The sequence below is a fragment of the Symphodus melops genome, assembly GCF_947650265.1.
Source record: "Symphodus melops genome assembly, chromosome: 8".
In the NCBI taxonomy this organism is placed as follows: Eukaryota; Metazoa; Chordata; class Actinopteri; order Labriformes; family Labridae; genus Symphodus; species Symphodus melops.
The window spans coordinates 27,641,988-27,657,900 of record NC_136698.1 but is presented as its reverse complement, the minus strand read 5'-3'; the positions used below and the strand labels follow the sequence as shown (position 1 = coordinate 27,657,900).

Here is a 15,913-nt window from a genome sequence, read left to right as displayed (position 1 = left end):
CATGTGGACGTCAGTAACCGGGGTTTTACGTCACGTGTATGAATGTGCTTAAAAACACACTTCTGCGGTTACGTGTGGATGAAGTTTTTTTTCTAAAAACCGAGGTCGTGTGTACGTAAGGTTTTTTCTAGACGGAGGGGGCAGGATATTACCGTAAATTCCGTACTATTGAGCGCACCTGGATATAAGCCGCACCGGCTAAAAATAAGTAAATAAATGTATTTGTACATATATAAGCCGCACTTGATTATAAGCCGCAGGTGTCCACGCTATAACAAGAGCTATTTACACAGACGTAGGCTACCGGTAACATCCGCAAATACTGTAGCGTCCGTACGGACGTTAAAGGACGACGAGAGCGTTCAAATAATAACTTTTAATAACCCGATCACTGTCGGCCCGTGACCACGCCGTTTACCAGCAGAGAGCACAAACCATAACTTGCCGTAACAATCCAACTCTCTCCCCCAGCGTTCTCTCATACAGCCACTCAACACGTTCTCGCTGGTGCATTCACTGACTCCTCCACATAATCGGAATTATGAACACATTATCAACTACTGATTTTACAACATGAACCGTTACAATACGAAGCCTAGCCGACGGTGTCTGTAACACGGCTGATGAAAAAGATGACCGTAATATATTTCACAAGAAAAAGTCCATTCCATTCACTGCCTCAGAATGACTTCATTACTCACTTCCTCAGTCTCTGTTGTCGCTGTCAGTGTCATCTTAACGTGCAGCAGCTCTGTTAGCTTCTTTGACAGCCAGGTCGATCGCCTTTAACTTGAAAGCTGCATCATATGCATTTCTCCGTGTGTTTTCCATCATGAGGGTGCATGAAGCGCAAAATGACTGATATTAAGATCCGACGTGACGAAGTCAAATGTTTTTGCGGCAGAAGCTCATTGTCCCCCATAAAAAATCCATGCATTAGCCGCACCGGAGTAGAAGCCGCAGTGCTTGAAGTGTGTGAGAAAAAAGTAGCGGCTTATAGTCCGGAATTTACGGTAGTTTTTTCAAAAACCGGGCTACATGTGGACGAGGCCTAAAACACGAAGGAGCAAACACGAACACACAGAGGGATAAATAACAGAACTCAGAACTCTGAAATTCAACATGAACGAGACCGTCTTCTTAATGCAGTCACGGGAGCTTTAATCACACGCTTGTGTGCTAAATGTGACCGATCTGCCCAAACACCCTTTCAACCAAAGTAAAGACATGAAGGGTCACGATGTGTCTGTACGCTCATCTAAGCCGTTTGTGTTCGAGCGTGACCTGTGAGAGCTGGGTCACATGAAGGGGTCAAACCTCGACTGTTTACATCCCACTCTGTGTGATTAAAACTCCTATGAGGAAAGTTTTTAAATATTAATTTATTCAGTACGCTGTAAATTGACACCATTGTCAGTTACAGGCATTTAAAAATATAAAGACATAAACGGTGTGTGTTCTTGTTCGCCTGATTAAGTCAGAGGAATCATTTCTTTCAGTCGAGTTTTTTTATTATTTTTTTTACTAAAGCACTACTGTTGCCAGGCAACCAAACACTCAAACACAGAGTTACAATGCAGAGTTATTCTTGATTGGTTGTTGGGCTTTGTGATGATCAATAAAAAAATAAAATATATCTTTACATCGACTGAAAGGCCGAAATAAATTACGAGTGTAGGCGATTTAACAACCTTAAAAAATCAAAAAAATCATCACCCTTTACTGTCGGCACTAAAGTTACAATCTGTTCAACGAACCATTTTCAGTGTCACGATCAATTTCAGGTCTTAAATGAACAAATTTATCACGAGCTTTTGTCCCTTTAGTTTAGGTGGAGCGTCCGTGATGCTTCATCTATGAGCGTCACATCACTGTGAAAAACTCAGCTGAATAAACAAGGACAGGGGATGGATGGCAGCTTTCAATTCAATTAAAAAAAAACTGTATTTGTCCCTGCGGGGCGATTCAAAGGCACACAGGAGCACCCGCCACTCGGCCGCACGAGCAGCGACCCGGACAAGAGTGGGTGAGGAGGGGTGGAGCAGAGCAAGTGTACTTCAATTCAACAAACTCAAATTCAAACTGTGTAGAAACACTGAACCAGAGGGTTCATTAGGTGAGCTTTACCTGCAGACTAATGCACAAGCAAATAGCCGTCAGCTTGATTTGACCCAGTATGGATGCTGTTAACAGAACCGATAAACCTCAAAGTCAAAACCAAACTTGTCCTGATGCCTCGTTCTCCGTCCTTGTGGTTTTGTGAGATAAAGTGTGAATTGGAAAAAGGACAATAACTCTGGAGAAGAGCGCACGAGGACAATTTAGCAACAAGTTGAGTGCACAATCGATGAGATGTTATCTCTCTCCGCCAATCATCGGTGTGACACCTCCGGAGCTCTGAAGAGGAAAAAGACTGCTGCAGCCACTTATTTTACAGCTTTTCAGTTTGCTATTTAAATGTCACACAGATTCTTCCTGCAGGATCCAAACATGGGACGAATCATGTAACGCTGACTTTGGTTCGCAAACCACACAAAAACATTTGCAGGTAACGATGGCTGCTGATTTAAGAAACAACCTCGCTGCATGTGAAATATTTCCACGTAATACAGAACTGTTACTTCAGTCTTCTGAGACCTTAAAGTCATCAGCCTGGATCATTACCATGATAATAGGCGGGTGATGTTATGAGCACACTTAAGAACGCACCGTTTAGTTTAATGCAATTACAGGAATATATTAAAACAGTGTGGTGCGAGTTAATCAGCGCGTCGTGATTTGCACATTTCAGCACGAATGAGAAACAGCAGGAGTCTGTGCAGAAAAAAACAAAAAAACATTGCCTTATTAAACATTGAAAGCTTTGGCAGCATCAAGCTGAGCGCTGGTGTAAGAGAATTATTAGTCTGTTCATTCTGTAATTTTTTTTTTTTTGCATTTTGTTTCGCAGGATGAAGCCAACAAATCAGCAGTGAAGAGCAAAAAGCCTAAAAGCAAGAAGACAAAATGAACTTCCAAAGACTTTTATTGTGAAGGTTTGCTTTAAAATCACCACAGGTATTTCTCACCATTTTTAAAAAAAAATAATGCATTTAAAATACATACAGTAGATTTTAATGTCTTGTGATTTGTAATCTTTATTGTTTTATAAAGCTGCAGCATTTGGAGTGCGAAGCCTTAAAATGACATGTTTACGGAGCAGTATGATTTTATTAAATCTGTCAAACATGAGCAGAACTTTTCTATTTGAGTCTCTTTATTAAAAAAACAACGGTATTATTAAACACTTGATTGAATGGATCTAAATGAACCCTCTTCTTCCATCTCCATTTTATGCACCAATTCTCGTCCTTCCAGTGATTGCAATCCAAAGAAATTCATTCAGCGTTTTCCCCAGAAATGATCCTGACGCACACTCGATGATTGACGTGCACGTGTTACCCCGGAGCATCCTCGGCCAGTCTGCTCAATATTCAACTTTTTCTCTCTTGCACATTCAGTCTCTGCATAAAGCTCGTGTCGGCTGCTGTGGGATTTTTTTTTTTTTTTTTGCTCCTCTTTGTGTTGGTGAGACTCTATTACCAGAAAGACACAGTGTGCATATTAACGGCTGCAGGGTCGGCTTCAGGCAGCACAGCAGTGCTTTCAAGCTCATCCGTAAACGTGCTGGTTTCTCACCACAACAACCTCTCTGTTTTAATGGGAAGTTTTCTCTGCTTTCTGAATAGAAACTATCCCATGAAGACGTTTTATTCAGAAAACACACAATAGGCAGTGTTTCACCTTCCTGTGTGTGTTTGTGTGTGTGCACAAAGCAGCCTGCTCATTTCATTCATCGAGAGTAATTACGGCTAATTCACTTAGCAGAGACTGTTTTCTCCCTGACGAGCTGTCATCATGCTGAACCCATCATCTCAGCCCCTCATATTTTTTTTTGAGCCTTGTGAAGAACTCATGGAGCCTAATTCATACTCGAGGCTGAGGAGAGTGATTAGCGTGTTCAGAGGATTTCCATTTTCATCCACACAGTCGTTCCCGCTGTCGATTGTCACAACAAACCTCAGGATAGCTTCCTTTGTTGAACCAAATAAAAAAAAAGAAGACCAAGCCGAATTATTTTTTACTGTTCTTTTATGCTGATTCTCACATTAAAACTTCCCCGTATAGAGATCGTCGGTGGCGTAGTGGCAGGGCGCGCGATCCCATGTATTGAGGCTCAGTCCTCGCGCGCGGGCGGCCCGGGTTCGCGTCCGGTCTGTGGCCCATTTCCCACATGTCTCTCCCCACTCTCTCTCCCCCTTTCCGACTCTATCCACTGTCCTCCCTCTATAATAAAGGCATAAAAGGCCCAAAAATAAATCTTAAAAAAAAAAAAAAAAACTTCCCCGTATAGACCGCCACATTAATGAGTCCTAAAACCAGGAAGAGTTAGCATGTTAGCTCCATGGGTTCTGACCTCTAAAAGTCTAAATGTGGATTTTGAATGTGTTTGTGTTTAGACGCCTGAAATAAGTTCTGTGGTTAACACAAGCTGAAGAGATGTTGACGTTTTGTTAGACGAGATAAACTACGTTAGCTAAGACCCCACTTCTGAATTTAAAAGTTTTTACGCATATGTAAAACAGCGGTTGCTAACGAGTAGCTAACTGAAACTACAGTGGTTGTCATGGAGACATTAAACGTCATCACGCCGGGAACTCTCTCACTAATCCTCCTTACAGCCTCTAGTCATGTTTTTCAGTGCTTTTGTAAATATTAGGTTAATAAACAAGTTATTAAGCTAACGTTTAGCTAGCTTGTTAAAACCGCTGATTAGAGCGTGGTGTAGTTAGCTTGTAGCATAACGTTAGCTTTTCACTTCTCTGGGCTGCATTAACTCTTCAAACTTCATATAAATGATGTTCATCTGTAAAGATTATCCAGCTGAACTAAACAGCTTCACATCAGAAACGTGTGTTTGACACACAGATCACGACTGACAGTGAATTAAAAATGAGTTCACGATTATTTGTTTAAACTGAATAAATGATCACTGGTTTCGGTGTCTTTCCAGTAGTTTCATTAAAAATGCATCCAAAGGGTTCATGTAATCCTCACTGATCATATAACAGCGTGAGTTATGATACTCAAACAAAGGGAACACATACATCTAGAGTTCAGGTTCAGGACATTATTAATGATTAATGATTGATGTAAATGATATACACATATTTGAGCTGCACTGATAAAAGCCTCTCACACTGTAAAAATGTAATTATGGCTCACCCTGGATTGTCCTTGTCAAAAAGAACAAGTTGCCAAATATCATTACTACAAATAATATTACAGTGTGGGTTAAAATGACACCGTGATAGTCCTCAGGGATGAAGAAGCATCCAGCAGTGTGTACAGTAGTTAAGAGACACATTCACTCTTAAGCTAAGATAAGGAGCATCATGTAGGGAGTCGTTGAATGCTAACATCAGTGGTTGAATGCTAACATCTGTGGTTGAATGCTAACATCAGTGGTTGAATGCTAACATTAGTGGTTGAATGCTAACATTAGTGGTTGAATGCTAACATTAGTGGTTGAATGCTAACATCAGTGGTTGAATGCTAACATCAGTGGTTGAATGCTAACATCAGTGGTTGAATGCTAACATCAGTTGTTGAATGCTAACATTAGTGGTTGAATGCTAACATCAGTGGTTGAATGCTAACATCAGTGGTTGAATGCTAACATTAGTGGTTGAATGTTAACATCAGTGGTTGAATGCTAACATCAGTGGTTGAATGCTAACATCAGTGGTTGAATGCTAACATCAGTGGTTGAATGCTAACATTAGTGGTTGAATGCTAACATCAGTGGTTGAATGCTAACATCAGTGGTTGAATGCTAACATCTGTGGTTGAATGCTAACATTAGTGGTTGAATGCTAACATTAGTGGTTGAATGCTAACATCAGTGGTTGAATGCTAACATTAGTGGTTGAATGCTAACATTAGTGGTTGAATGCTAACATCAGTGGTTGAATGCTAACATCAGTGGTTGAATGCTAACATTAGTGGTTGAATGCTAACATCAGTAGTTGAATGCTAACATTAGTGGTTGAATGCTAACATCAGTGGTTGAATGCTAACATTAGCTGTTTGTAAATCAAATGGGAAAATGGATATCTTGTTGATTCATCTGGAAGAGCCTTGGGATGTGCCTGCAATAAAGACAGTAAGGACCTTGGATATGTTAGCTGAACACAGCTCTATGTTGCACGTGTATCTCCCATATTGTAAATGTAAATGTACTTTATTTATACAATCCTTTCGGAATTGAACTATGTTGAAGCTGAATCACTGCACAATACAAACTCCCAAACAGCACAGAACACACACATCTCTTCATCTGCACACACTCTTTTAATTGCACCTTTATAACATCTTTATTTCTATTGCACTTCCCTATACCAACGATTTTATTTCACATTCCCTTTATAAATCTCTCTCTCACACACACACACACACACACACACACACACACACACACACACACACACACACACTGGATGGATGGATGGGAGGTATGGAAGACATGAATTAATGTAACTTGCAGTTTAGTACCCTGTAACTTCTTGCTCTCTGAAGAGAACATGATTTGGATCAATGGTCAGCGATTTTGCCTCCTCGCCGTCTCCTCAAAGATTTCATGTAGAGAGGGGGGGGGGGTGGCATGCCGATTTTTTTTCCCACCCGTCCAATCAGATTCTGCGGTTGTGCTTTTTGTTTTACAGGCAGGTTACTGAACCTAGTTGTAATTCCACATCTTTATAAGTGATTCAATCGACGCCCTGCAGAACAACATCATTTCCTCATCAGCACCGTGTAGCCTGAGTCTACATGAGGAGTACATACTCCAACATACATGCTGTGTCTGATCTGTCCATCTGAGCTGAGAATCCTCAGTATCTGAAGTGTTGTTCAGGCGGGGGGGGGGGGGGGGGGCTGGCGGCCGGGGTCGATTAACAGCAATGGAGGAGGACTGAATAAATAAGTGTTTATGTGGAGGAATGAACATAACTCTCCATGTGTGAATGAGCTTTATTCAGTCTTTGAGGAGGTGGATATGACATATTTATATGAATCTGTGATAAGATAACCTCTTAATCATTGTATGGAGAAAGATGGTTTGAAAAGGTTCAGCTAAGGACATAATATGTGCCTATAGAATAGTTTTATGTTAAATGTTTATCTAGAGGTCAAAGATCCTGGTCGCTCAGGTCAGATCTGCTGTTCTCCCTCCGGCAGCTGGAGTCGATTCAAAAATGTTCCAGACTTTGTGAGAAGTGTGATTTGTTCAAAGTTGAAACTGATTCCCATTTTTCTGCATTATTACAACATGAAGGATTTAAGAGGATTATGGTTTCAGCTTGTGAAAAACCTCAAATATTCGGGCGGACGGATGTGCTAAAAAGAAAACTGGAATAGATGTTTAAGCTCATTTTGTTTCAAAAGCTTGAAAAGGAAAACACGCTAGTCTGTTTTAGGTTGACTTGCTTTTCTAATCTCCTCTTGTGACAGCGAGCGGTTCAGAAGTCTGCAGAAGGTTTTAAAGTCTACACTCCCTGGAATAAATATGTTGTCTCGGTCCATGCTGCTGCAATCACTGCAGCAGCCACATCTGATTGTGCAGGTGGGTTTTTGGAGCAGGGAGTGATGGTGGTGGTGTGTGTGTGTGTGTGTGTGTGTGTGTGTGTGTGTTGGGGGGGGGGGAGCTGCCGGCTCCGAAAACTGGGAACAAAAGGTTACAGAACTGAGAAAATCTCTGATAATGTGTGTCATGATCCATGCAGCTTCTCTGCATGCTGGTGTGTGTGTGTGTGTGTGTGTGTGTGTGTGTGTGTGTGTGTGTGTGTGTGTGTGTGTGTGTGTGTGTGTGTGTGTGTGTGTGTGTGTGTGTGTGTGTGTGTGTGTGTGTGTGTGTGTGTGTGTGTGTGTGTGTGTGTGTGTGTGTTTGTCCTGTCACTTGGGATTGTTGGAACATGTTTTGTAATAAATGTTAAACATTATTATCTGACTTTGAAATGTACCGTTTTCAGGAGGTCACATTCTGCTCTTTAGAGGACGGGAGCTTTAATCATCCAATAATCAAACTGACTTTAAACACACTGTGGCGGCCATGTTGATGTGTGAACTGAGTTTCAGTCTTTGTTCTTTCAATGGTTCTTTGAGCTCTGCAAAAACACATACCAGTCCAGACTCTCTGCAGCAGAACGAACAGAACTCGAGACCCGAGTCCGCTTGCATGGCACCGTGTGTGTAAAGCTGTTTTAAGACGCCGCTCAGAAGTTTCCACTCGGGGAATCTGTTTTCTGCACTTTTGTTTTCAGTCACCCAAAACGCAAAATGTGTTGAAGATGATGACGCAGCGTTTGTCTCTGAAATGTTTGAAGAGTAACCTTGAGACCACGTTAGTGTTGAGTCGGGCGTCCTCTCACCTCGAGGACAGTCGACTCGAACGCTGAATGAAAACAGGTTTGGCTGAATGTCTCCGCACTCACTGACCAATACTTCAGCATGACAACACAGCCTTACCGATAGGAAGCAGCCGGAAGCTTCACGAGCCCCTGCTGCACGAGTGTGCCAAGGTGAAGTGGGGAAGGTGCTCAGAAGAAAACACCGGCAACATGCTGGTGAAAACGTACTGATGGACGTTTTGAATCGATTTAGAATCAGAGATTTAAATTGTGATTCTGGCGTGAAGTTTTCTCCCCCCTCTTATAATTGATAGTGTTAAAAAGGCTTTAGACACACCTTTATGATTTCACCCTATTATCAACCAAATATCAATGCTGAGCTCGCACCCTGGAAGGTTCTTTAATATATAATAAAAAAAGGGGAATTAAAACGTGTTCATTGGGTAAAAGCAGAGGACTCATCAGGAGCCTTTTTCTTCTTTGATGTTCTCACCTCCCGCTGTGTCTGCCTCTCCGATCACTTCCTCTCTGTCCGCCTCTGCTCCACTTCAGCCTCTCCTGACTGCAGACTTCAGCCTCTGATCAGTCACTGGGCGGACAAAGAAGGAAAACGTCAGGTGCGCGGAAATCACCTGCACTGAAACCGGAACCTGTATAGTTTCCAAAACAAAAGCATGCATTCTTCAGCAGTAGGATTTTATGAACCACGGTTCAGGAACAAAGCTTAAATATTATCTTTACTTTAGTGTTAGTGCCATGTGCAAGACGAATACAAAAGGGGAGGGTTGTTTTTTAATTATTATTTAGGGACTAAAGTAAAGCAAATCTATCTCCTTTTTCACATTTTCTAAGACCTACTGTGTAAATCCATAAATGCTTAAATGTGTCTTCTTGATGCTCAAAAGATCCCTGCTCTCATTTTTAATATCTGGGCATACATTTCTTTCTAAGGGAAATTATTTTATTCTGTTTTGTATACAGATTTTTCGTTGTTAAAATTAGCAAATACTAAATGGTTTATTTTTACAACATTATTTTGCTACATAATTAGCTTGAATTTTACGTTCTATCATTTGATGCTTTGGAAAAAAATAATAATAATTTGAAGAGTAAAGTGTCTTAAAAATGTACATTTTATTATCCATAATGAAATATTTTTTGGAAATCTTTGGATTGAGGCGTTTATTGTGAAAACATGACCGGAAGCGGTGCTTAATTTTTACTATGCTACATTTGACAGTCACAAAAAGCAACAGCGCGCTCAGCTGCTCCCGCACATACCGCTGCACGCGCTGATGGCGGAGCGGCTGAGCGGAGAGCAGAGCAGGGTCTCATCTCCAGGTTTATTTATCACTAATCAATCATTTAAATTCGTGCCTTTCCTGATCACAGAACTATCCAGGGGAATGGGAGGTTTTGGGAAAGTCTTATTCCCTCACAGGCTGTCAGTCATGTCTGGCTCGTGCGTAAAGTGGAGCGCAGCGCCCGGGCGCGTAACTGGACACGTTGGCTGTCAGTGCGCGTGAGATGAAAACGCTCTACAATGATCCTGGATCTGAATTAAACTATGGGCGCGAATATTCCCGAGTTCAACTCCAGCGGTGACCTGACTCCCGCCGTGTCCGAGGCTGGAGCCGCGCTCCCGGTGTACCTGGTGGTGATCTTGTCGGTCCTCATGGTGACTCTGGTTGTCGTGGTGGTTGCTGGGAACGCGCTGGTCATCATGGCTTTTATTGTGGATAAAACGCTGAGGACTCAGAGTAACTACTTCTTCCTGAACCTGGCCATATCTGATTTTCTCGTGGGTGAGTTGGAGCTTCTTCTCCCCCCCCCCCCCCCCACCCACCCCCCGAACTCAAGTCTTTTGTTCCCTCCTGTGACTGAAAACCCACTGAAGGTTTCTGTATGTGCAGTTGCAGTGAGTCAGCGTGTTCATGAAAAGCTTTCTTGTGACCTTACAGCGTCCTGCTGCTTCACTCATTATGTCACATCATTGAACATCGCTCTCCTATTGTGCAGCTCTCATCAATCAAAATCCACTTTCTCCAAGATTCTCCCAAGATCTCTGTGTGCTCTCACATGTAGTGTGGATTTTAACACAGAAGTGATTTTTTGGGGGGGTTGATAATGCATTGTGTGTGTGTGTGTGTGTGTGTGTGTGTGTGTGTGTGTTGCAGGTGCTTTCTGTATCCCGGTGTACATCCCGTACAACCTGACAGGCCGCTGGATGCTGGGGAAGGATCTCTGCAAGGTGTGGCTGATCATGGACTACCTGCTCTGCACCGCCTCAGTCTTCAACATCGTCCTCATCAGCTATGACCGCTTCCTGTCAGTCACCAGAGCAGTAAGCCACACACACACACACACACACACACACACACAGGAATCTGACAAACGGTCAAAATTCTGTACATTGTGATACTTTTCCACAGCACGCGGTGAAGACAATGTGTCATAGAAAAAAGGTCGATTGAAGGACTGAGAACTAAAAAACGAAAATGTGTTCTTGAAAAATTAGATTTTTACAGATAAATCTTCAGGTGCACAATTATTCACCTCAATGATCCAAAAGGATGCTCGTTATCTCTAAACCACTGAAGATCCTCTCGACAAATAAACCCAACAGTCACCTTTAAACATCCAGACAAAGATGTTTAGATATTTGGATCTTAATAAGAAATGACCCACTTGTTTTTGTCACGTTGAAGAAATCAGCCTCTGCAGGAGGGGACATGAATGTTGGAGCCATGGTGTGCATGATGCCCCCCCCCCCCCCCCCCGAGGGCCTGCTGCCAAAGAAGAAGAATAGCCCCGCCCTCTCCGTCCATCACGCCCTCAAATCGACAAACGTTGGTCTCGATCAGCCCAAATTCCCGGCTGCAGACAATAAAGCCGATAACATCATTATTACTCAAACTCTGGAACACACACACGTCCACACACACTGATCCATCTCCCTCTCTCTCTCCCTCTCTCTCTCTCTGTCGGCAAAATAAAAAATAAATGAATAGGAAAAAAAAGGATCACTTTTTGTTTGTCTAGAAAAATACTTTTTTAAACCCATGTGGGTGAAATAAGTCTCTGCAGACGTGTGATGTTTTTGATCTTTGCAAAGGTACACAGAAGCTTTTATTGTGACGATCCAGAAAGTACCGAACGTCTGCTGAGAGACGGAGCGAGCGCTGTCGGCAGAAAGACGCCCGCAGTCTCTGCAAATGAAAAACAAAAGATAACCAAAGTGTGGACTTGTTTTATCTCAACAGCTTCTGATGTTTTACCTTTCAAGCTTCGCTGCTGTCGTAGTTTATTTATTTTAAATACTTTATTAATCCTGAGAGGGAAGCTGTTATTGTGGAGACACACAGGCCTGACTCACACACGAGCACAAACAGCACCTGTGGACACGCATTCATGGAGAGAGTGCAGCAGCTGCCTCCCACTGAGCTGCTGGGGGTTCGGTACCTTGCTCAAGGGCACCTTGAGAAGCGGTCTGGCACCTCTCCAGCTATCAGACCAACTTTCACATTTTGGTCCACATCAGGACTTGAACCGGCGACCCTCCGGTTCCCAACCCAAGTCCCTGCAGACTGAAATACTGCCGCCCCCGATTTGTGAGCGAAGTACACAACATCTGGGTGGTGACACTTCCTGTTCCCCTCGCTCTGATTGGACGATCGGAGGTGTTCTGTTTCTCTCATCCTGCGTGTGAAGTGGACGAGTTTAAATGAGCTTCATTCACAACACGCATGAGAGGTCAAAGGTCACTCAGGTGGTTAACTGCACCCAGCAGTGTCATGGGAAGTTCAATGACTCCTCTCGCTGTAATCAGAGCTGTCGATCATGATGTCACACCCTGTTTTATAGCATCAGATTCAAACACGAGCGCGAGGACAGAAAACATCATCTCAGGTGTTTTGATTTGATAGTTTGTCTGTGCGTGTTTCACACCCTGCAAGCGCTCTGCCTTTTTGATACACTGGGGTTTTTTTCTTCATGTGGCTGCTGATTGGATAATGCTCTGACACACCCACCAATCACAGAACACAAAGCCTTTTTTTTTTTTTTTTTGGTACTACGTTTTTGGGAACATGTTGTCCAAGCTGGAGATCTGAGAAAAATAAGATGCGCACTTGATTTTACATCTCGCCAAACAGAAAAGTCACACAAAGATCTTAATTAAAGCTGCCATGAAGACTCATGGGAAATGTAGTCTTCTGTCCGCTGTGAGTGCCTCAACTACATAAAAATGAAATATAAAAGAGCTGGCTGTCCTTTTTCACAGACTCCATCAGTGTGAGTTCATATTTTTAATCAGGGGAGCTTTTTTCTTCGCCCTTAAATTCTCTCTGTGTGATTGGCTGAAATGTTTTTTTTTTTTAAATGTTCAGTTTAATAGTGTTGCTTCCTGTGTGGTTGTGAATGTGCCAGATTTTTTAGACGCCACACGACACCGTCTCTTTGCTTTTGGCTGGTAGTTTGATCTCAGAGGATTTGTTGGAAGAATAAATTCATTTATTTATACATTTTCACCCCGCAGAGAGCAGCAATTTAAAAGTGAAATGGGTCTGAGTCTCTTGCTTTACCCACGACAACACTCGAGGCTGTGCCAACATCGGTTATTAGCATGGTGAAGAGCTTCGATTTGATTACTTATTGACTCAGAGGAGGGGAGGGTTTTTTTCCCTCCTAAGTTGCACTTTAACCGCACGTCGAATTAGGAGCGTTTCTGACTTCCTGCCGCAGCAGAAAACATCTGATGGTTTCAGGCAAAAAGACAAGATGAAAAAAACAACAACCCACAGAAACAGCATCAGTGTGTCCTGATAGACAAGATTAGACTGAGAGGAGCTGAAGGGAAAATGGAGCCGCAGAAAAAAAAAAGGATGGGGAGAAACCAGATGTCTCTTTCACAGTCTTGTGTTGCGTTACTGAATGTGGCGCTCATCCTGACATTACCCTGTCTCTCTCTCTCTCTTTGGCTTTTGGTGACACACAGAAACAAGGGCACGATGAGTGGGTTTTATTAGCAGCGTCTCTGTGCTGCGCTATACAAACAGGCTTCATTGGAACAAAGCTGAGATGTTCGTATGAGAGCAGCTGCTGCAGTTTCAAATCTCAAAGTTCTGACTGTCAGATTCTTTTTTAGATTCGAGCATTTGTTTCACCAACTGTGCAAACCGTGATGTAACACGTCCCCCTGAATCAGAAATACTTTATTAATCCCATGCTTGTAAACACAATACAGCAGGGTGAAATTTAGAAATATATCCAGAATATTAAATAAAACAAGGGAATAATCAATAATAAGTTGGAAGAATATACTGTATGCACGAGCACAGGGTTTTGAACATGTGTAAATATACAAAGATGCTGTGTGTGTCGAAGGCTCGATGAAGATGTATTATCCTGATGTTTATCTGCAGATGCAGCTCAACAACACGTTTCAGGACAATCTGCACGGTTCAACAATACAAACTGTGTTATTGATTATCTTTAAATTCACAGCTTTAACGTGCTCTTTATTTGATTGGACATGGGATAGAGTGGGAAACTGGAGAGAGAGAGAGAAAGAGAAAGGAAGACATGCAGGAAAAGAGCCACAGATTGAATTTTACTACAGACTACAGTGGTTGTCATGGAGACATTAAACGTCATCACGCCGGGAACTCTCTCACTAATCCTCCTTACAGCCTCTAGTCATGTTTTTCAGAGCTCTTGTAAATATTAGGTTAATAAACAATTTATTAAGCTAACGTTTAGCTAGCTTGTTTAAACCGCGGTGTAGTTAGCTTGTAGCATAACGTTAGCTTTTTACTTCTCTGGGCTGCATTAACTCTTCAAACTTCATATAAATGATGTTCATCTGTAAAGATTATCCAGCTGAACTAAACAGCTTCACATCAGAAACGTGTGTTTGACACACAGATTATTTTCTGCAATCATCCAAAATCCAATGAAAAAATCCCATCGGAGAATTCTCGTTCGAACCCGTGGCGAAGATATTTCTAGGCCTACAGAAATACATCATCACTTTGCCAGTCTTGCATTTGTGTTGCCATGGTTAAGGTGTATAGCCTCCATGCGTTGGGTGTGTAACAGGACTGTTCGAGTTTTACGGGTGTATTAGAGTTTATAATTCAGATTTTGTGACAGCCCTCTCCTGTCCCTCTTTCGATGCAGGTTAAGTACAGAGCGCAGAGAAACATGACCCGCCAGGCTGTGTTCAAGATGGTGGCCGTGTGGGTACTGGCCTTTCTTCTCTACGGCCCCGCCATCATCTTCTGGGAGCTGATCAGAGGCCACAGCGTCGTCCCCACTCACGAGTGCTACGCTGAGTTTTACTTCACCTGGTACTTCCTGCTCTGTGCCTCCACCTTCGAGTTCTTCACGCCGTTTGTGTCGGTGGCGTTCTTCAACCTGAGCATTTACCTCAACATTCACCGCAGGAACAAAAACCTGGAGCAAAGAAGCGCCTGCCTCGGGGACGAGATAAAGGTGCAGAGGATCGCTAAGAAGCACAAGGAGGGCTGGTCTGTGTTTTTTGTGAAGACACGGAAGGTTTCGTGCAGCGAGCCGGCCGCCATCTCTCCAGTTATCGAGGATGAGGATGTGATTTCCTCCTGCGGGGAGCCGACCACCAGTCACGTCCTCACGCAGAGGGAGAAGATGTCTCCCAACAGGAAAAACTCCAGGCTGTTTGAGCACTCAGCCTCCTGCATGGCGCCCGGACGCAGGACGCAGGGATCTCGCCTCACACGGGACAAAAAGATTGCCAAGTCTTTGGCCATCATTGTCTGTATTTTTGGGATCTGCTGGGCTCCTTACACTCTGCTGATGATTATCCGCGCTGCCTGCAGCGGTAAATGTGTGCAAAACTATTGGTACGAGATTACATTCTGGCTCCTGTGGCTTAACTCCGCCATTAACCCTTTCCTGTACCCGCTGTGCCACAGCAGCTTCCGAAGGGCTTTCTCCAAAATCCTGTGTCCTAAAAGACAATCAGTTCAGCCTCAAATGGAGCCTCAGTCCTGTTAGACCGACGCTGACACCCCTCCCATGTTAGTCAGACACTGTAAAAACTCATCTACCCTTCTTCCATTGATAAAAAAAATAATAATAATAAAAACATCCAGTTTTCAAACTTAGGTGAAACATTTGCTTTTAAGGGGAACTTCAGAACCTGGGAGATGTTTTTCATATTTTGGGGTTTAAATGACTCACAGGTCAAAAAGTGTTCATCTCCTCAACGTTGTTTTTTTATTTTCCCTGACAGGCTCAGATTTTTATTGACGCCAAGAAGAGATAGACCTTTTTGTTAAATAGTACACTTTACATTAGTGTGTTAAAAACTTATTGACAAGAGTAAACAGAGAAGTATCCGGTGCATCCTCGAACGTTCACCGTCCACACTGCAGCCGTAAATATTAGCCGTTAGCCGTTAGCAAACAGTCTCACGTCTCGTGCGC

The 15,913-nt window shown here is 42.9% G+C and overlaps 2 protein-coding genes across 2 annotated transcripts in view; both read left to right on the top strand.

Annotated features, from left to right (window-relative positions):
- The window catches only part of impact (impact RWD domain protein), a gene marked incomplete at its 3' end in the record, with an annotated part of 16,949 nt that extends 13,939 nt beyond the window's left edge, over nucleotides 1–3,010 (top strand). The window contains exon 10 of the mRNA XM_079351134.1: nucleotides 2,951–3,010. Coding sequence (XP_079207260.1) covers nucleotides 2,951–3,010 — 60 coding nt within the window. The remainder of the gene's footprint in view (nucleotides 1–2,950) is intronic.
- A 6,642-nt stretch (nucleotides 3,011–9,652) lies between these two features.
- LOC306828821 (histamine H3 receptor) lies at nucleotides 9,653–15,671 on the top strand. The gene is made up of 3 exons (XM_079351512.1): nucleotides 9,653–10,252; nucleotides 10,625–10,791; nucleotides 14,628–15,671. Exons 1-3 carry the CDS (start codon nucleotides 10,015–10,017, stop codon nucleotides 15,480–15,482), a joined length of 1,260 nt encoding a protein of 419 aa, XP_079207638.1. The 5' UTR covers nucleotides 9,653–10,014; the 3' UTR covers nucleotides 15,483–15,671.
- Nucleotides 15,672–15,913: the final 242 nt, after the last annotated feature.

Coding starts and splice junctions, on each gene's coding strand:
- LOC306828821 (XM_079351512.1), top strand. CDS start 10,015: ATGGGCGCGAATATTCCCGAGTTCAACTCCAGCGGTGACCTGACTCCC. Junction 10,253..10,624: donor CATATCTGATTTTCTCGTGG/GTGAGTTGGAGC, acceptor TGTGTGTTGCAG/GTGCTTTCTGTATCCCGGTG. Junction 10,792..14,627: donor TCCTGTCAGTCACCAGAGCA/GTAAGCCACACA, acceptor CTTTCGATGCAG/GTTAAGTACAGAGCGCAGAG.